At 38.3% G+C, this 21,463-nt stretch overlaps 1 protein-coding gene and 1 long non-coding RNA gene across 5 annotated transcripts in view; one reads left to right on the forward strand and one right to left on the reverse strand.

The window, feature by feature from the left end:
- Nucleotides 1-21,463, reverse strand: part of LOC140669725 (uncharacterized) — a 243,534-nt gene that overhangs the window by 136,816 nt on the left and 85,255 nt on the right. For all 3 annotated transcript variants that reach the window (XM_072899779.1, XM_072899778.1, XM_072899780.1), the window contains exon 3: nt 17,752-17,854. In XM_072899779.1, coding sequence (XP_072755880.1) covers nt 17,752-17,854 — 103 coding nt within the window. The remainder of the gene's footprint in view (nt 1-17,751; nt 17,855-21,463) is intronic.
- On the forward strand, nt 682-3,524 carry LOC140669561 (uncharacterized). Of its 2 annotated transcripts, none has more exons than XR_012047360.1 (2): nt 682-2,037; nt 2,154-3,524. It is a non-coding gene; the product is annotated as an uncharacterized lncRNA (long non-coding RNA). The 2 variants fall into 2 exon arrangements; XR_012047359.1 differs by having other exon boundaries at nt 682-1,960.

Here is a 21,463-nt window from a genome sequence, read left to right on the forward strand (position 1 = left end):
CACTATAATTATCTCTATTATCGTGTACCGTATACATTTAGATAGTACAATGCCACTTGGGCAACTGTGACAATTATTTTCCACCGTACAGGCTGTCGTGGAGAAGACCACGTGGTCATAAGGAAAATTGATCCCCGTCTTTTTTCTTCGCTTCCTTTCGTGGAAAGGAATTTACGTCGGCGAGAGTTACGGGATTTTCCTGGGGGACCTGCACTCTGTCAAGGCGAGTTTATCCGCGGAGTGACGGGCCTCGCCAACGGTCTGTTTACACCGTAAAACCGGAGGCATGCGATCGAATAGCGGGTTATATTAGGTGCTGCGAAGTGGGTCGGTCTCGTGCTACTCGCGGACGTCAGGATGCGAATATACACATCGTCGGGTCAAAAAGTGCTGTGCTTCTTTTCGCGGTACGATAATATTTGGGAGAAAACAAATAGAACTACGAATCAACATCTCGCGGAGAGATACGCTTTTTTAAAACTTTTTCGTCGATGTTGAAATTAATTGTTAACATAGATAAAACGTAGACTTTAAATATGCATGTTTGACGATAATATTTTTTTATTATCAGCTGTCAATCTTAGTTATATTTTTCGCGTAGAAAAACACTGACGTCAGAAATCAGATACAATTTTGCAAACTGCAATATGAAAGAAAGAAGAAAAAAAAAAAAACAAACATTTTTATCTAATGAGATTTTTTTAATTGATCCTTTTAAAAGTCAGACATTAGCTACTCAAATAGTTAAAACTGCTCGTGAGTTGCTTGGAAAGAAAAAAAATTTTATATCAATCGGTTCATGCGTTCGTTGCAAGTGCGTCGCAAGATGACACAGATATCGTTATCTGTCACGAAAGAAACGTACTGTACGTCGATTCATTTGGTTTTCGTAACGCGCGAAGAGACGACAGCCGGCAAACGAGATGAATCTTCGTGAATGTGACGGGATTATCGTGGTTATCGTGACAAACACGGATATAATGTTTTCTACGCGGACTCTGAGAAGTGTCGAAGAGGCAATAATAATTAATGTTAAGCGATACGAGGTTCACATCGAGTGACACAGACTGATCGATGTCATAGGCCGGTCGTCTTGCTCGCGATAACCCCTTCTCATGACATCGGACCGCGTTATCATTTCCACGAATGCTCACTGCATATACCGAATTCTTTTTCCCGGATCGGACTTTCTACGAGCGAGAAGATATACGCGCCTGATTCTCTTTATCCCTCACGTGTGTTTTCTACGTCACACAAATTCCGCCGACGTTCACTATCAATTTCTTTAACGGTGAAGCTCACTCTCGACTTATATTTTATGCACATCTGTTCTCCGTAAGATCTCAGCGTCAACTCTTCCGCGAAAGCGTTTTCGTTCCGTTAAAAGTCTCGATATCCGTGAAAAAATAGAACAGTATCAAAAACAATGACGACGATCAACTGTTAACAATTATATCTTTTGTAATGAAAGTACTTGTATTTAAATTGATAAAACTGTGAAAAGTTTTGTTTATTTTTATAATTTACTCCTTTTCATATATACTATTATATCATATTCTTTAGTCAACTTTTTATTAATCGAGTAATTTACGCCAGTTTGATTTTCAATAGCTTAAATGGATTAGCCACGTATACGTTGCAGTGAAGTATATTTGTGTTTCACGACCGTTGGCGTCTTATTATTTGGCATCATTCTTCGAAGCGAGGGGAGAGACGCGTCTGGATCTTAATTCACTGCGGTACATATTCCGCGGTCCTCGTTATTGGATTCCTCCTGATAATTCTGCCCTAAATCATCTCGGCGCTGGAGGACGCCGGATTGGAAAGGGGCCTCTAATTTCGCGCCAGGTCTCTACGGGGTCGTGGATTATGCAGGGACCGGCAAAGGGTTGATCCTCAAGGGACGCGTGCGTCGACGTGACACTACTTGGCCTCTCTGCTAATAGAATACCGCCTTTAGGTAAACGGCTGTTTGAAACATTCCGGAATACCGGTCAACCAATTATCACTTCGCCAAACTCATCGTGCATTCTGAATGTAAAGATTTTTCCTACTAAACACGAGATAAATTCAAAGTGTTTCATTTTTTTATAATATATATCTCAAAATTGTATTTGTATATTTATTTTCTATATAATTTTATTTCTTTTCAGATTTGTGCTTTTAACCGTCGAGCATACTTTACAATTTGATAAAATATGACAGATTATAAACAATAAAATATAATAATACATACATACATGCATATATATATATATATATATATATTTTACTGTATTCGTAATCTACCATATGCAATCAAATCATAAAGTATGCTCGACGAATTAAAAGCAAATCCAAGCTGGAATAAGATTCGAACAAGCTGTGGTAAGATCGAGAGTTAATAATCCCGAGGTCTGCGATTCCCCTGGTGCGCGGAGAAAGCAGTCACTTTTATCCACGGACCTTTCCATCTTCCAACGTGGACATCTCGCGAGTATCGAACAAGTACCAGCGCCCAAGTTGTTATGACAGTCAGCAGCGGGCTATCCATCACCGAGATTTGGTCTCGGCGGGCCGAGACCGCGGACCAACTTATCCAATATTTAACGTTTTGTCCCTTGCGGGGGCCAGCTGATATATCACTCGCATTAATATATATTTGCGGGGGAGATAACTCCGGTTAGAGAGCCCGTCGTGGTTGAGCGAGATGGCGGTCGGGAGGAATAAGACATATAAATGTCGACGGAGATTCTCGCAGCCACCTCGTAGAATAGATACGACTATTTATCGCGAAATATTGTTAGAGCGAGAAACCATATGACGAGAGAGAGAGAAAGGAAAAAAGAGCGAACGTTTCGTTCGAGACGATCGATATCGCGCTCCTCGCACTCGGGAATTAGAAGAGTTTATATCGAGAGTCCTCGCGGAAAATGTCAGATCCAACCGCGATAAGCCGACAATAGCTTTTTCAGGGCTTTAAGGAGTCGTTGCTGATAACGCGGCTGTTTCGCAGAATTACGCTCGACCGCTAATACAAAGTTTCTTATGCACGGGGCCGCGGCCCGAAAAGCTTGATGTCAATCTGCAAGAACCGCGTACTTCCAAACGTGTAATTACGGAACCGTTTCTCGGCGTCCCGCTTTATTTCTCGCAGCACTTCGTTTCGCGCTTATCTGCTGCGCGAAATCTCCTCGCTAGAGTTACGGACGGATACAACTGCGACTTGCACTCTGATCGATTGCACGGTCGACTTGCACGATTTTGGGTAAAAATCCTACGAGATAAATTCGTATAAAGTTAGTGTAAAGTATTAATTTATACTTGTTTAATCACCAGCAGCACTTTCCTTCAGTCTTTTATCTGAAAAGCGCATGAAATACCTTTACATCTTTAATATATTCAACTATGTTATAAAGTGACGTGAAAGCATTTTATACAGTTTACTATTTTATTTTATTAATTACGTTTATATATCCAATGATTTATATAATTGAGACTTGTACATTTTCTTCTACTTTTCTATAAATTTATCTTCTACAACACACATTCTTTTGATCGATTCAATTAATCTCCCTGTGCCCTTCTGAAACCATATCTGGAAACCTCCCGGGAGAAATATGCGCTTCGCAGTCCATGGCGAAATAATACAATGATAAATAATTCTGCTTGAGAAATAAGCGAACGTCAAAATACAATAAACGTGAACTTGATCGAAGGAACTTTGAACGAACTCGGAGACCACTCCAAGTTCTTACTAATTACAACCACGTTACCGAGTGTGGCACGAACCGACACGACGGACGTCCTCATCCATCTTAGTAAATTTCTAGCTGCGACCGTCACGGATTCCAATCTGGCGTCAAGGATACCGTCTGTGTGTGATTTTCCCCCAGACTTAATATAATTACGAATACCGCAATATGCCGGGTTGTTTTAATGTAAAATTGTAAGCAACAGAGAAAAATCAATCCGACTAGTAAATTCTAAGATTCTTAGTCTCATAAAAATTATTATATTAATTAATTATTATATTTAGTATAAATAAATTAATTAAATATAAACCGTAAAAACATATTTAAAAAATATGCATTATTGCACTGTTATTGACACAAAGTATAAAGAATAAAATAACAAAAATAAACTCACTGATATTCTATAAAAATTATTAAAAATATACGAATGTTTCATTTTTAAAATATGTATATACATTTATCTTTTCATTAAAAATTTACATATTTTTAAATTAATTAGGAATTTTACAGAAATACAATATCTTAGACATTCCGAGATTTGAATAGCAATGCTTTCAAACTCTTTGGCAGTATCCTATTTGGCTTTAAATCACAATGGCTTTGAATATGATAGTAACCGCCGCAGCTAGTCAAATTAAGGGTGTAACGCTGCCCTCGGTCCAATTACGTTGTTCGAAACGTTAAAACGCTTGTGACTCGTGACACTGCGCTTCCATGGGTGAGACCCTTTTTTCGTCCTTTCCTTCGCAGTTGAGAAGTGCAATCTCATCGCAGCAGGAAGGAACGAAGCAACAACCGGGGTAGATTCGCGCTCGGAATACCTAGCTCAAAAAATAGCAAATAATTTTCATATATATTTTTTTATGTTTTGATAATTTGGCTCAGATAGCTTAAGCTTTAGATCTCTTAAGCTATCTGAGCCAAATTATCAAAACATAAAAAAATATATATGAAAATTATTTGCTAATTGTTTGTTATTTTTTGTTATAAAAAATTTTATTTTTGTTCTAGCCGTTAAAAAGTTATGAACGACTAGATAGCTTAAGAGACCTTCGAAAGGGCCCCGGACGCGCTAACGCTAACGCGGGCGCGGGCGCGGGCGCATACAAACGAGCGCTAATGACGCGGATAGCTTTTGTTGTTTTTAATTAACCCTTTCTTTTAAGACGGCCGGGGGGAGCGGTAAAACCGTCGAAAGGGAACCAAGCCTCGCCTTCTCTCTAACGCCATCGCTCCCGGGCCCTTTTCTCCTGCCTTATATCCCTTTCCGTGACCCTTTCGCGTCCCGTGGGGGATGTAAATATGCGGGGAATTGCACCTCGGAGACAGGCGAGCTTTTCTCGTTTACAGGCTACGACGAGGCAGCGCCTGCAATTAAACCTTCATCTAATTACCCCGCGACCGCCTGGTTAATTGCCGACAGACCCGCGGGATCGACTGGAAAGCGATGCTACCTGTTTGCAAAACTTTTCTTCCGTTGATGAGAACCTTCTTGGATATGGTTTTAAACACGGCGGCTTTATATTTTCCCAGCGTAATTTGAATATGGTGTCGTATTAAGAAATATGCACGCATTTACCTTATTTTACATATTAACCTCTTTTTAGGAACAAATTTATTAAAGTTGAAAAAAAATTTATTTTTTTTTTTTAAATATATTTATAATCATTAAACAAAACTGAAAAAATTAAAAAATGTTTGAAATATCTCTAAAAAATATGTAATATACATGTATATATGAATGTACATTAAAGTTTCGTAAAAAAATTTCATATACATTAAAAAAACTTAATGTTCACATATATGTCGATATTCTTGAAGAGATTAAAAGACTGAAGACAAAAATATTAAAAATATATAATTACATGTATTTCATTTACAATTATCTGTCTCCATTTAATTTTTCTTAAAGAAAAAGTCTATTCGTGATAGATAATGAAGCACAGACATAATCATCGTAAAGATATGTCGATATTCTTAAAGAGAATCTTTTAATAGATTGAAGACAAAATTATTAAAAATATATAATTACATGTATTTCATTTACAATTATCTGTCTCCATTTAATTTTTCTTAGAGAAAAAATCTATTCGTGATAGATAATGAAGCACAGACATAATCATCGTAAAGATAATATATAGAGGCTGTTATAAAACGAGCGAAGTAAACTTTCAATAACGCGCGTAAGGCACAACAGTTGCGGCCGCGTAATCTTGTACTTCTGCGACCGAAGAAGTCGCCGTCGGTGTGCAAACTTTAAGGGACAAAGTGACGCGACGGCAAGGGTTAAGAGGAGAGGCTGGGGATGTCGGCGCTTTGTCGCGGTTACAGCGCTGTCAATCACGCGGTGATAGGAGGCGACACATTAATCTCACGGGGACCCCGTTGACCGCACATCCTCTCCTCTTCCTTTGCGGTCAAATAGTCGCCACAATCCTGTCTGCCGCTTAGCAGCCGCACGATCGTCCTTTTCCTTCTCTCCTACGCCTCCACTAACAATAGGTACACTTTGTCGTTTCAAGAAATACGCAACGACTAAAAAATATACCGGCGACGGGTTTGCGAAGCGGTTGAGATAAAGGAACGTTTATGATAGTTTCAGTAGATAACTTCTATAAAGTATCTTTTAAGTAAATTATTTCAATTTTAATTTGCAAATTTTTTAAACTCGATCAATTTTTAATAAGATGTCATCCTCTATAAAAGGTTTCAGACTTTTGTGGAATTATTATCACAAACGTTCTTACGAGAAGAAAATAAATAAAGATTAATTTAAAAAAATATGTACTTCGTCAAATTTTCATGTATAAATTCCCACTTTCTTTCTCTTTAAATAATTATAAACTCTTTTTGTTTAAAAGAGCACTTTCTGGACTTTTTGTTTTTTCGAAAAGGGAATTTGCTCGATAGGCCGATCACGAACAGCGACGCTTGCGAAAACTGACCGCGGCTGACAAATGCGTAAGAAGGAGCAGTCGGACGTCTTTACGGATGAAAAACGGAGGTCGGGGTTATCCGCGTTATTAAGTGGAACGTTTCTCGGAAGAATGACGCCATTTGTTTGCTCCAATATCACGGAGACTAATCCGTGTTTCGCTAGGCTGAGCCAGATGCGAGAAAGGTGTTGTGTCTATCCATTTTTCAAACTTGTATGCAATTCACACAATGTAATGTAAGATATTAATGTATGCTATTAACAAATACATTACTCATTACATTTCTTTTTTCAAAAGTACCCAGTTAAAAACATGATTTATTAATATTTTTTAAATCAAAAGAAAGATAGATAGTTTTTTGAATATTTCTTTTCCTATACATGTAATTTATGTTACTGTATAAATACGTTACTGATATAAGATGAATTGTAAAAATCATAAATCTCACGTTCGGTTTTATCAACGTCACTTAATTTGGTTTTAATTCACTGCTCCCTTGTCGCTTCTCGATTTTAATTGCACAGAAAGAGTTAATCGATTTAAGCCAAGGATAAAGTTAACTGACAACGGATAAAGTTGGCGAAACCGGTCATTAGGCAAATGGGATTCCAAGTCACACTTGGCGTTAAACGTGGTGGCGTCAAGTGAAGTCTAGGTAAGAATAAAGGGCTTGTGCCGCGAGTACTCGAGCGCGAACGCGACAAGAAGACGGAATAAACCACTCTCTCGATGCTCGTCTTCCTTCAACGGTGTATTATCTCGCGCGCTCGAATTTCAGGGCAAGCCGCCAGCCAAGACGGGAGTAAACCTGAAGAGATTTATCGCGTCGGAGACGCGTCGTCCTCGTGAGTCGATATTTCGGGGCCACCCAGTCGATCGATCCATCGCGATAAACGCATTATTTAATTACCGTGAGTAATTACCGATTATTACACGGCGCGGGCTGTCCCGACGCCATTAATTACAACGAACGATCACGGTCAAAACATTGGTTACACAGCACTCTTTAATCGGCTCGGTTCTTTTTTTCGTCGCGGCGTTTCCGTAACGACACCTGTTCTCGATCCTTTCTTTTATTTGTTGATCGATCACGGACAGTATTAGATCGAAATATTATACTTGATAATGAGAATTTACATAGATTAACAGATTGACCCGAGTATTACTGCAGGTGCTTCGCGTTCGTTCTAGTCAATTAAAATTTTATTATTTTATAAATAAGCATATAAAATAAATTTAATATCATATAAAAATTATTTTATCTCTTTGATTTTCATTGAATTTTTTTTTTTTGCAATGACGAATCTTGAGGAGCATCCGAGAAGCATCTTTAAGATAATTCGACGTTATCGCGAGAGTAAATAAGCTCACATCTATCCGAGCCACGCTAATAGATTCCCCCAGGACGTTGTATCTCGGAATAAATGCCTCCCCCAGCGACACCGTTCATCATAACCGAAGTAGGATAGGCTGGGATGACGGCAAAGGGACGAGGTAAGAACGGAGACTTGGCACGATAAAGAGAGAAGCGGAGCAGATAAGAGGACTCGACAATCCGTGCCGCGTCCGAGGTGGTAATCAGAGATCCCTCTTGGTCCTTCGTCATGGAAGCAGCCGGAGCCAGAATCGACCGGAGCGCAAGAGGGGCTTGCGTTTCTCCTCGACGGAGAACGAGAGACAAATAACACTGGCGTTGGTTAGATTGAGGAGATCGAGATGCCCGGTGAATGTACATTAATCTGTATCAACCGGCGCCATCAATATTTAATCCTAATCTCGAGAATTGCCGCGCGCGCACATCTTCGGTACATTGATGGGACATCGTGCCCTTCTATACACAAGGTACACATGACTGTCCCTTCGAATTTGATCCTGGTTTAACGCACCACGAGTCTGAATTTCATCCTGTCAACCAAACAGTCACTAAACAATAATATTAAGACAAATGCATGTTTTATAAATTGATTTTGTCTCTATTATATCGGATATTATTTGAGAAATTAAATTCAGGAGATTACAGACGACGTATGTTATACAAACTTTAATTTTATTATTTTTACTTTTATTTCTAATAAAATAAAATTATATAAAATTAAATGTCTACAATATATTATAGTATACATATATAAGTATAATAAGTAGTATAATAAAACTTAATTAAATTTTTTTAAATAAAAAAAATTTATAATATATATATATATATCTTGTTATAGAGAAAATATTTTTTAAATCGAAAACCGAAACGCGCGAGATTTTCGTCTCGCTTTCGCAAATGTGTTTGCAATTTTCAACGACGTTCCGTCGACCCGACGTCGCGCGTGTCGTCGTTACCGCGGCCGGGCGGTGTGAAAATGGCCTGCGTGCCAGAAAGTCGCGGGTAAGTTAAACAGCGGTCGAGGTAGCGAGGCGTCGTAAAGCGTCGCGGCGCCTCCGTGTTTACGCGGCGACGTCGAGGCCCACCAACTGCGTCCGGTCCCCCCGCGCGTTTCTCCCCGGCTCCCTCGCATCCTGGCGTCGCGGTTGATCGGCGTACCTCGCGCCCACCCTTCCCTCTGCCATCGACGTCCGTCCACGGTTCGCGGGCTCTTTCTCTCTTTCTCTCTCTCTCTCTCTGCCTCTCTCACATCTATTTTCGCACGCGTGACAAATCTGTACGCCCGCTGGATTTATCGAGCGACATTCTGGTTCGCGCGCGCCCATCGTGCCCATATGGCAGACCCCGGCGGCTATTTCCGTCGTCCGGTGCACTTTGCGCTCGCCTTCGACAAGTGTTTCCACCTATATCGACAAGATAATCGACGGACGAGAATCTGGATTAACCGGTAAACTATTAACGTGCGACTTATAAATAGCACTAATGCGTTAGAGTTATTTCTCTCCTGTTTGTCACTATATCGACAACATTTTTTAATTTTATAAAGCAATTTAGGAAAAAACTTGATGGAGGATTCAAAAGAATTTATTTATTTATATATTTATAATATTTATTATAATTAATTTATTTATTAAATAATTTATTCACTTATATATTCACTTATAATATTTATTAAATAATTATTCGGTATTGTATTATGTAATATATATATTATATATGTATTAAATCATTATTTTTATTTTTAGGTATATAATATATCTGTAGGTACATTAAATGAATATTTCTGAAATATCGTTTTGTTAAAGAAAATTACAGATAACTGTACTTAAAAGATTAATATCCTTTTCTATAATAATTTTTTTGCTGAAACAATATCTGCACAAATATGAGTATTATCCAAATCTTGTGTTTTTTTTTTTTTTAAAGTTTGTTTTATAAAATAAATAAATAATATATATAAAAGAGAAAATTCGTTGTTTAACATCACAAAGAGTTTTGAAACATTACAAATACGAGTGTTTACCAACAAAAAACCGTATGTCCTAAATTGTAAAAAACATTTTCAAAGTATGATATTTCATCTGCTTCTCAAGTGCACTGCAATATCGAGAAACCCTCCGCGTGTAAAATAGCAAGCGAGCTATCTCCGGCGCGTTAATGGATCTGCGCAGCGATTCCAAAGGTAGAAGCGAGTTTTCGCGCGCGTAGAACGCGCCGATGATGAGACAATGATGCGGCGCAGCAGGACCGACGCGTCACCCCCGAAGGAATTTTAAAGAGTTCCAGGAGGACGAGTTCGTCATCCTTCTTTCGGCCGCCAAAACCGGACCATGATTTACGAGCGTGTATTCCGTCGCGGGAATTTGTCAGTCCGTATCTCGGCGCTGTTTATACGTGTTCTCTCGCCCATCCCGATATCGATCTTCTTTTTACGGATATATATATATATTATGCGATTGTATACACATCGATGTATAAATTGAAGCCCTGAAGGCGAGAGAGAGACGAGCGAGAGTTAGCGTGAACGGTCGTGGTCTTTCGTTCCCTTCGCGCTGAGAAAAAGTAAGTCTTAATAAAGTCGGGACGAGATAAATTGGTACATTAGCATCTCGTGATTCATAGTGACGTTTTCTAGGTGGCAGAGAAGGAAGGGTGGATATATAAGGGACGGCTATGATATATCGCCATTAGCATCGGTTTCATATTAGAACAAATAGGTTCGTGTTTTAAGCTCTAAAAGCGGCGACGCGTTTCGACGCTCTTAATGGGACGTAATGCACCCCACGACAAAATCTTCTAAACTTTATCCCCGCTTTATAGTACGCGATGGAATCATATAACCGTTAATGAAATGTATTCGCATTATGTTTAAGACAATGGTAATATAAGTCTGACTTATTAATTAATGTATATTAAACATAAAATTTATCAAGGCATAAAGTAGAAAAGAGAATGTCGTAAATATGGAATATTAATTTTGTATTTAAAATTACAGAATATTATTGATTATTCTTATTTTAAAATGAAATGCATAATCAAAATTGAAAAAATTGAAATTCTATAAAACCATATTTCTTTTACAAACAATTCTACACGTAAAAATTATTAGAATATTTATGACATAAGTTAGATATAAGTACCGCTTGTGAGACGCTAGTCATATTTCAATAGTTCTATCGACTTTAAGAGAGATTTCATATTATACGTCCAATGTCTCGGACAATTTAATTTGTTTAATAAATATTCTAATAATTATTACGCATATAACTCTCGCTCAAAATTAAAAGTAATTGCGGAATAATATGAAATCTCATTTAAAGTTGATAGAACTATTAAAATACGACTAGTGTCTCACCTACTTATACTTTTAGCGTGTCTCGGACGATTTAATTTGTTTAATAAATATTTTAATAATTTTTACGCGTAAAACTTTTGCTAGAAATTAAAAGTGATTACGAAATAACGTGAAATCTCATTTAAAATCGACATAATTATCGAAATATGACCAGTTTAATTTGGCAATTTACTTTATTTAATTTTTTTCTAATAATTTTTACGTATAGAACTTTTTATAGAATTAAAATAAAACATTCGAAAAAATTCTCGGAAAACAAAGTGAGTAATGCAGCGTGAATTTGGCGTCTTAGCCCCGAGCCATTTGTTTGATTCAATGACCAGAACTATTTGTTTAATTTATCTAGAACTTTAAATATAAAGCTAGAATCAATAATTGTTGTACTTCCACGAAATAAATGAGACGCCAACTTTATACACACCCAAATGGAATTGTACGAAATACGCTATGTGATCACCGCGATAAAAAAATTAATTCCGCGAATAAAACATAATAAATTACCTCATTATTGCCCTGATAAAGTCCGATATATCCCAAGCCTGCTTATCCTCTCTTAATTCTTTGTCGATGCACTTACAAAATACTTGCACTTAATTGAGAATATACTAATTAAACATGACGATTGCGCAACATTTTGCACGACACTTCCGATAATAATCGTCAACGCGCACTTTATTTTAATTGCGACGCGAAAATTAAACTAAAGCGAAAAAATTATTAGTATTCATCGCGCGAGCGATAAATATATAACTTGATATTTTCAGACATTACATTATACAGATACGTCGGACCGATACTTTCCTGTTTGATTGCCGTCGCACAAATGATAAAATTGCGCGTACATCGCGTTATATATACACAAAAAACTTGGTGTGCACTCTTTTGCGCGGATAATAGATAGCGAAACGATTGTTGATCTTTCAACTCGGCTCTCCCGACACTCGTTCGAAACCTGCCAATTGTAATAACGCGGTAAATTATCTCAATCTCGCCTACGAATATCGAAAGACGTAAATCGTGATCGCGCAGACTAATAGATGTGTTGAGATAATCGCCCGTTATTCAATTCGGCACTGTTGAAACTTGTTCGCCTGCGAAATCCTCTCTTTCGACCGATAAGATACGAGAAACCGAGAATCACCTTTCCGCGGCAGTGATGTTCAGAAACTGACCTTGGTCGCGCTGTAGCACGTAGTACTAAAGCACGTATCTTCTTCAGGCTGATGGGGGTCGGTTTCTACGGGGTATCACTGTACACTAGCACTACGAGGTATTACCGCGACTGTGTTCGTATGTAGCGAACGTCGACAAATTCCGAAAATCGTCCGCAATGTTTTTTTTTTTTTTCATAATACGCTTCACGCTGCACGTTTTACTTCTCTATATTCTTTATTCTGTAACGAAATAATATAATAGTAATTTCTCTCTAGCCGGAGAAAATATTATAGTAAAAATTATAATATATAATATTTTTAATCAGGGAATATATGAACATATGTATAAAAGAAATTGCGCGATGATTTTATTCAATAATATTACATACGTATTATATTTATATTTTGAAGAAATATTGCAATTATTCAAATATCTATACAAACAATTGTATCATTTACAAATAATAGAGTAAATATGCATCATTTATTATTTTTATACATATGTATATGCACATTTAATTTATTATAGACGAGATACGAATGTTTTACCAGCATTTATACGTCTGACATCTCGAACAATCTAATTTGTTTAATTAATATTCTAATAATTTTTACGTATTGAACTTTTTATAGAATTATTGTTATAGAAACTCTCAAGCGATTAAAATCTGATAAGAAATGCCAAAAAAATTATCGGCAGACAAAGTGACACGCAGCATGATCTTGACGTCTCAGTTTATTCCGAATCATTTTTTTTTTGTTTTATAGCCAGAACTATTTGTATAATCTTATCAAAAATTCTAAAACTATAAATTACAAACTATAAGATAAAACTAACTAAAAATAAAGTCAGAACTCTCAACAAATAATAAGTTTTTACAGTTTCACACCTCGGAAAAAAATTTGTAAAATCACAAAGTTATACATTAAATATAAAAATCATTTTTATTTTCAGCTATATATTCATAATAATCTATACCTATTATATATATTAAAACTAAATTGTCTTCACAATTGAAAACACAATTTTTGAAATCAACACTTTTCGTGATTAATAAAGATATGTATCATTAAAAGGTTCATCCAATCTTGTTATATGTTACAATAAGGATCTAAATCATTATAATAAGCGTTCGAATAAATAATTGCAAGTGCGTGTTTCACGGAACAGGGAGTAAATCATCCCCCGTCGCCCGAGTACGGAGTTCGGTCACAGACCGATGCGAAACAAAGACTATGACGGGGGGCAAGTATAACCCCCGTTCGTTCATGGTCGCCGTAATTCACAGAGAGAGAGAGAAAGAAAGTGTTTGGTGGCGCGTTTATTAACAGCGGCGCGCGTCACTCCGGGCTACGCCTTTTTAATGATTTATCGTGCACGCGCCGAGACGCGCGTATATCCCTTTTGCGGGCCAAAGTTCGACGTCTTCCTCTGAGGGCCCTGCGGGGCCCTTTCCTTCACCTTCCGCCAGCTGCCGATCGTGAGAGGTGCAGATGGAGGCGCAGATGTTGCGTTTCAACCCTGTCACCGTTCTTAACTGCATAGTTCCTCCTCTCGAGTTGTTGAGAGAGCCAAGTAAAATTACTGATCAAGGACTTCCTCCTTTCGGCAATTTTATCCATCATTTTAGAATGGACCGTAAAATCAACATTCTCGTATAAAATTCTCTACGATATAAGACGCGAAGAAATATTATAGCAATAAGGCAAACAAAATTAAATCAATCGTAAGCAATTAATAAAATCATCGAGTTTGATTCCCGACGATTGCATGAAAAAATTTCAATCTGAGATTAAGTAGTCAAAGATTAATCAACGAAAAAAAAAGCGTGCCTTTATATCATGACATATAATATTAATGGCTTCTGTCATGCTTACAATTAGCGAATGTTTGTAGCAATTTTTAGCGTGGTTGAAATAAGTCTCTACATAAAATCGAGTATAAAATAGTATATTGCAACTTATTATCAACCAATGGCTTTATGACTTCGATCTCGCCACGATAGATATTCGCGGCAACCAGCTAAACGTACGATGAAGTGCGATGAAACACGCCTAATTGGACTAGATTGTGGACGACCGGAATGGCGAGAGACCGTAGATGATCGGTTCGCGCAGGCACGTAAAGTATTGAAGGCGAAGTTCGGAAAATTCTCGCCGCTATAAATTGCTCTCTCCCGTATATTACCAGAAAGGGCGCGTACGGGATTTAGAGTACGCGCGTATCCTCTTATCGTCGAGGTTACGCCGCAGCGGAAAGGAGGTCCCTATACACGTATATGTATGCTCAACATCGAGACTTTAATCACGTAACTGTACCTCGCTCGTTTTAACCCTTCATTACACGCGCATCTACTTTCCGCGATTTTTATGAAGAAACCAGCCGCCCATTCTCGCGTATCGTCGTGAATATATATATATATATATATATATATATATATATATATATATATATATATATATATATATCGTACGTAAAACGCGCGGCTTAGGTTAATCCGCGTGTAATGGTCTCGCTAGGTTACTCTTCTCGATCGTTCCCGATGCCGATGACGCATGCTATATCACAACCAGAGGTATTTATGAAATTTAAAACTGAATAAATGTTTGACAAGAAAGATAATTATGCAAAGTGATCTCTTCAGATGTTAAATAATGTTTCTCTTATTAAAGAGAGAGAGAGAGAGGAAGAGAGGAATAATTATTGTTGAAATTTGTTTAATGTATATTCTCCCTATATATAAACACTTAAAAATAAATAATATAAATAATTCTTACATCTCTTGAGCGTGACTTTGATTCCAAGAGATTCACATATATGATATATACTCGCGAATATATTGATGGCCCAGGAAGCTGTCTTGTCAAACTCCAGGGATTTCCACGCAAGGACGAAAGAATCATTAGCGTTGGGTTCATCGCTCATACGCGAGTTTCCGATGAAAACTGCATGGAGAGACGCGCGAGCACACGGCCCTCAAAAGACAGACACGTCCTGTCGATATAAATAAAGTATCGAAGGGATAGACACACTTCGGTTCCATCCGACACAACGACGAGCCAAATGAAAAATGCCGAGACGGCCGATCAATGTAAATATATTCATGACATGGGGTGGCCGAGAGCGGCCACAGGGATGCCGGGATATATATATACGCGTGTATGGCGGGGTTTTATAGGATGGGGTTCGCCGAGAACTCGATGGCACTTGGACGGCACATAATTCACTCTTTGGCAGCTCATTACAATTTAAAAAGGTCTTTGTCAGCGCACTACTCGTGATTTCGTTCACGACGCGCGTTCAACGATGCCTCACACAATGCATATCTACGGTGGCATTGCCAACAATGCTCTACCTAGTCTGTTTGACATGTGTTAAGTACTTAAGCACAATCAAATACGTAAGTTAACTTCGATCATAAATAGAAAGACTGTGTACCGTTAAGTATAATTAAGTTGAATTATATTATTGAAATATATATACTAAGGTAAATAGAATGTAAAATACTTAAGAATTCAATATTTAAAAATTTTTAAATGACATTATACTTGAGATTATATTAATTTTGATATGGATTATTTAAAACGTAATGTTCATTAATCTCAATAATAATTCTGTCGTTGCACGTTGATTTTTTTATCGCTGAAAATATATATGATAAATTATTATATCCTAATCACTGACGGATCGATAATGACGAATCTTTTTTGTACCATTTTCTCTCGGCGAAACCGGTTCGAAACAAACAGTAACGGTAGGTATTTCTATTCTGATTGTTTATTTCTAATTTAAATCGTTTATATTGTATCGAAAGAAAAAGGACTATATTCGTACTTTCAAAACTGATTTACAGCTATGGCAATCGTCTTTATATCTTATTGTTAAATTTATGTAATTTTAAATTGATATACAAGAATGTATACTGATTGAGATATGACACAAGGAAACAAAATATAAGATATTGATAAACCGATATTTTTCTTAATGATATAATAACATACATGCTATGTGTATTAATTATTATTTCTAATCGGTTCAGATATTTATCAAGCTACTGCTAAATTTACAAAAATTTTTGTATAAATATTTTAAAATGTAAGTAGTTGTATTAATATATTCAAAACAAGATAATGATAGAAACATAATCTTTGTTTTCTCGATACTTTTATCTCTGAGACATATATATATATATATATATATATATAATATAATGAATAATGGTTGATCGATAAGCTCATTAAGAATTACGCACTCGATTCGCTGTAAAAATGTACGTCCAACACCGCTACTCCATAATCTGCGAGCAGCCGACAAGTACTCGAATACCTCCATAATTATGCACTTTGCTCTTACGTCTGGTGCATTAACGTGTTACGTTAATAATTCTAATTCAACCTTTGACGAGTGCAGGAATAATTATCACTTTTCTCGCTTACGTCATGCATCTTTTTGCGCAATAAAATACGCGCGAAAGGTTGCGACACCTTTTGTTCCAGTGTAATACGGAGAAAGGAGAGAAGAAAAAAAAAGAGAGAGAGAGAGAATGCAACCGCGTTCCCGCGGGACCGGGCGGAAGGAAGCCCGAAATTGATATGTATTCCATGCCGCGCCGCGTCCAATCTATCGCGGGTCAAGCAGGCAGAATTTTAAGCGCGGTTTGACGTATGCGCGTGTATGTATGTGTCCGTAAACCATATGAGAACGCGTATTCACAACGGATGTCGTAGATGGAACTTTGTTCAGAAACGGAGACCTGCCCTCGTTCCTCCCGCTTCACTTCCGCACATTCGGAAACTTACGAGGGCATAAAGTATTCCGACGTCTTATATCGTTGTATTCGATAACACGCGCGCGCGCACGATGCCCTTCTACACAAAAGGGGGAGGGGACGCGGTCGCGATGCCCAACGAGGGCTGGGCAGTGGTCATCGTTGGAAAATTGAATTTCGTCCCTGAGGGCCCGTCGGATGAAGTATGCTGACAGTTGGAAAATTTGCGTTTAACCACGCGCGCACGCGACACCCAAGCGCCGGAATATCCCCGGGAAAATCTTTTCATGCGTTTTCTCTCGTTTTTTCTTTTTCTTTCCCTCCCCCCCCCCCTCCCAAAAAATGCGCTTGATTATGGAAATGCCAATAAAGTGCGATATGCATGATAATTATTTTGTGAACGTACATGTACACGTGATTGGACTTACCGTGAGGCACCCAACCGTGATGACAGTTCTCGCAGTAACGTAGGTGACGCTTACCGGGTGTGAAGGATTCGCAGGAACAGCCGTTCACCGTGCAACGGATGGACTGCAAGCAAAGACAGTGCGTTAATAAAAATAAATGGGACTATTAAGTTATAGGGCAAGTATTATATAATATTATATAATATTTAGATACAGTAACACCTTCTATTTAGCAAGTGAAATTTTGCTCTACTTTTAGTATCCCATATATATATCCTGAATAGTATAGCGCAGATTAAGAAATGATCGCCATGGGCGAGCGAAAAATGAACGGCAAGACCCTAGTATTTTGAGTGACCGTTTGGCCGTAACGCCACCCCAGAGAAAGCTCGTAAGAGACAGGCTCGTCGGATTTTAAGGAACCGTGAATATTTTCCACCCTTCGGCACGAAATTAACCCCCTGGGAGCCGCCATCCAATACCGCCTCCGGGGCAGGAAAGGAGCCGACCTCACGTATCGGTATTACTTTATATATACGAGCGCGCGGCAGAAAACTTTATTCTTCTCGTTCTTGCTGCAAGCTACCTGCAGGTAATACGTACACCTAGGTCGAGGTATCGACGTATCTCTTTGCCTCTGGATCGAGAAGAGAAGAAGCGAATTTTCGCTCTTATGTCTATTACAGAGATCTGAAAGTTTGCTGCCGAGCAACACGAATTTGCACTAGGAAACTTTGTTCCACAATTATCCTGCTAATATGCGTTAGGGGGAGATCGTCCCAGATTTTATTCTATTCTTCCAAGTCGCTCTTATCATTATTATATTCCACCATTTCACTTATTCTTTCAATACTATGCATATTAATAATTAATTTATTTTTATTCTCCCAATTTTCAAGGATTTTTTAATAACATTTCATTTATTGCTACTTTCAAGAATAGCAGTCATTATTTTTGTTATCTTTGAGTTTTATCGATGTACTTTCGATAAAGAATTTTCGAGAAGAATATATAACGTTAGATAAACCATTTCTTAATATAAATAAATGTACAGTTTTGTAAATTTCTTTCTTCTATCATAAGCATCTTCCGTCCGATCGTAACGAAAATTTAATTTGCCGAAAAAACGCTACCCCCGGAGACGTCCGTGTGCGAGTAATAATTTGGAATCAGAGGCAGTTCTGGCTGTGCCAGAGTCCCTCGTAAAACGGCGGCGCGTTTATAAAGAGGCGAAAAAAAGGGCTGCGGGAAAATGCCGAGGGGCGAAGGGGGGAGGGTTAAAAAGTTGTTTCGCGGCGATGTTAGCACCGCGTTGTGTGTCGTCATAACGTTGTTATACGACGTTACACAGCGACGTTAATATAAAGACAAATGAAGCGACGCGGTGCACGCTGTGCCCGCCTTTTCCGCCCTACTCGGCTATGTGTCTTTATATAGACAGTATCCCGTGCCATCGTGAGAAACGCATCCGCCGGAAATCTTCTGTCGCGCGAAAGAGCGACCCGCGAGGGCGACGGGACCGACAAAATTTCGCAGGCGTCGAATTTTATTAGCCGCGCCGCGGGTTATTTATTCCGAAACGGCGACAGATTATACGGCGATATTAGCGACATAAAAAGAAGAGGGAGCGTTATTATGTCGGAATAAGAAACGTGCGTGCTATCTTATTCTCGCAGGCGATTTCCAATCGTTTCGAGATAACGTAATTTTGTTAAATTAACATTTCTTGCTACAAATATTTTTTCCGCCTTTTCAACTTAATTTTCCAATCTCTCTAATTTTCTTTTATTAGTAATAAAAGCCTTTTAAGCCGTTCCATTAGATCGCATATATTTTTCTTTACCATTTGACCTATTTATAAATCGCGCGGAAAACATTATCGCAAACATTAATTTAACAAGATAAATTATTTCTTATGTAGATTAAATCAATTATTCCTGATGTATTTAAAAGTAAAAATATTTTAACTCTAAATGAATACGCGGTTTATACAGCCAACGTTATGATATCGCGCGTAACACTTCCTGGATCTTTCACTTCCGTCTGGCATTGTCATTCTATCTGTCTTGCAAGCGTGATAATAGACCGGTCTTGCAATGACGAATGCTATTTCTCGAGTTACATGCAAAGGAGGTGTGTCGTTCGTTCGTTCTTTCATGATATTCCAAGCCGACTTCTTTTACACACGTCCGAGTCATAGTCTGACTTATCTACCGTCAAGTCTGATCAACGCGTACCATTGTATGCGTTATATTTACACCAGGATAATTGGAATAATGCAATCAAAAGATAGGATTCCTAGTCACAAATTAAATCCATTTGCACACACATTCACACAAGTTCTATTTTTCAATTGTTCAAAATATAACGTTATTGTATGTAAACATAAATATAGTCTGAGGAATGGTTTGTCAGCAAACATTTTAATCTAGATAAGGTCAAACGAATGAAAAGTAGCTATGACAGATTATGTCACTCAACTTTCATTGTAAATAATTTAAGAACAAAGCCAGTTAAAAAGAAATTATTTAATACCGCCATAAAGAGAGCAAGGAATTTAGATTTTACGTTAAAATAATGACGTAAATTTTCATGTCTATTCTTACTTACGACTTGTTACATCACCATTTCACAGCTTGTATACCTATACGGGTCTGCCGGTACTTGACTGTACATACACGGCGAATTGGCCAGGCTCTGACTCGAGTGTCTCTATCACCTCAACGTCCCCCTTTGCTTTCGCGCGCCGTCTTCTGGTATCGCGCCGCACAGAAGGCAATAACATTTTTACGAGCTACGAAACATTTATTGCCAGCCGTAGGCCCCGCTACGGGGTTTTATCATCTCGTTCCTTCCTTAATACTCCCTGCTTAAGGATGCACGAGCGCCCCGCGCTCATATGTACATACGCATATTTCTTCACGGTTGTATGTTCCTCGATTAGGGCGATAACGACTTTGGCAACGTCTTTTTAAAGGCGCCTACCATTTCTCGACGTGATTAACACTCCGGAAACGAATCTCTCTGACTTTGTTTCGTCGTTAGTATTTGCTGTTACAATTTTTATCGAACCGTACCTCGGTCTTTGTAACTACCACCGGATGTTACTTCGTTCAAGTTTTTAGTTTTTTAATTTAGTTTTAACATTCTCTTGCTTACATTTATTTCCAAATATATATATATATATAAACACATAAATAATTACATATTTGAAAAGTGAATAAAAAATAATAATAAAATAAATAAATCTCGTAATATTACGTTAATTCGAAGATTGTTTCCGTTCCTAGAAATGTTGGATATTGACGTCAATCTGTGTACGCGCTCTCGAGAGATCCGCGTTGTACGATACTCTTGCACGTCGAAAGTTGCATTAGGTGCGCGTTTGCGCAAAAAGCGATTACGGGAACGTGTGCGCGCACGCTGCCAGCGCGTAATTAACGGGGCGCAAGGTGCGCGGTATTCAGGACGCGCGCTGCGGCTTTCGGATGCGCGCTGCGTTACGCTTTCCGTTGTATCACGGCGCCTAAAAAGCCTCGCGGCGCGCGTGCCGAAATTAGCGTTCGCGGCAGCTGGCTTTTTTGTGTCGAGTTGAGGAGAGGGAGAGAAAGAGAGAGCGTCCGCAGCTCCGCTGTATCAGCTTCGCTTCTCCGAAAGCCGCCTACCGAACGATCGATCGACCTGTCGCACAAATCGTGATCGATCGCACCCCCGCGGCCAAATTTTCGTTCGG

The sequence above is a fragment of the Anoplolepis gracilipes genome, chromosome 9 (genome assembly GCF_047496725.1).
Source record: "Anoplolepis gracilipes chromosome 9, ASM4749672v1, whole genome shotgun sequence".
Taxonomy (NCBI): domain Eukaryota; kingdom Metazoa; phylum Arthropoda; class Insecta; order Hymenoptera; family Formicidae; genus Anoplolepis; species Anoplolepis gracilipes.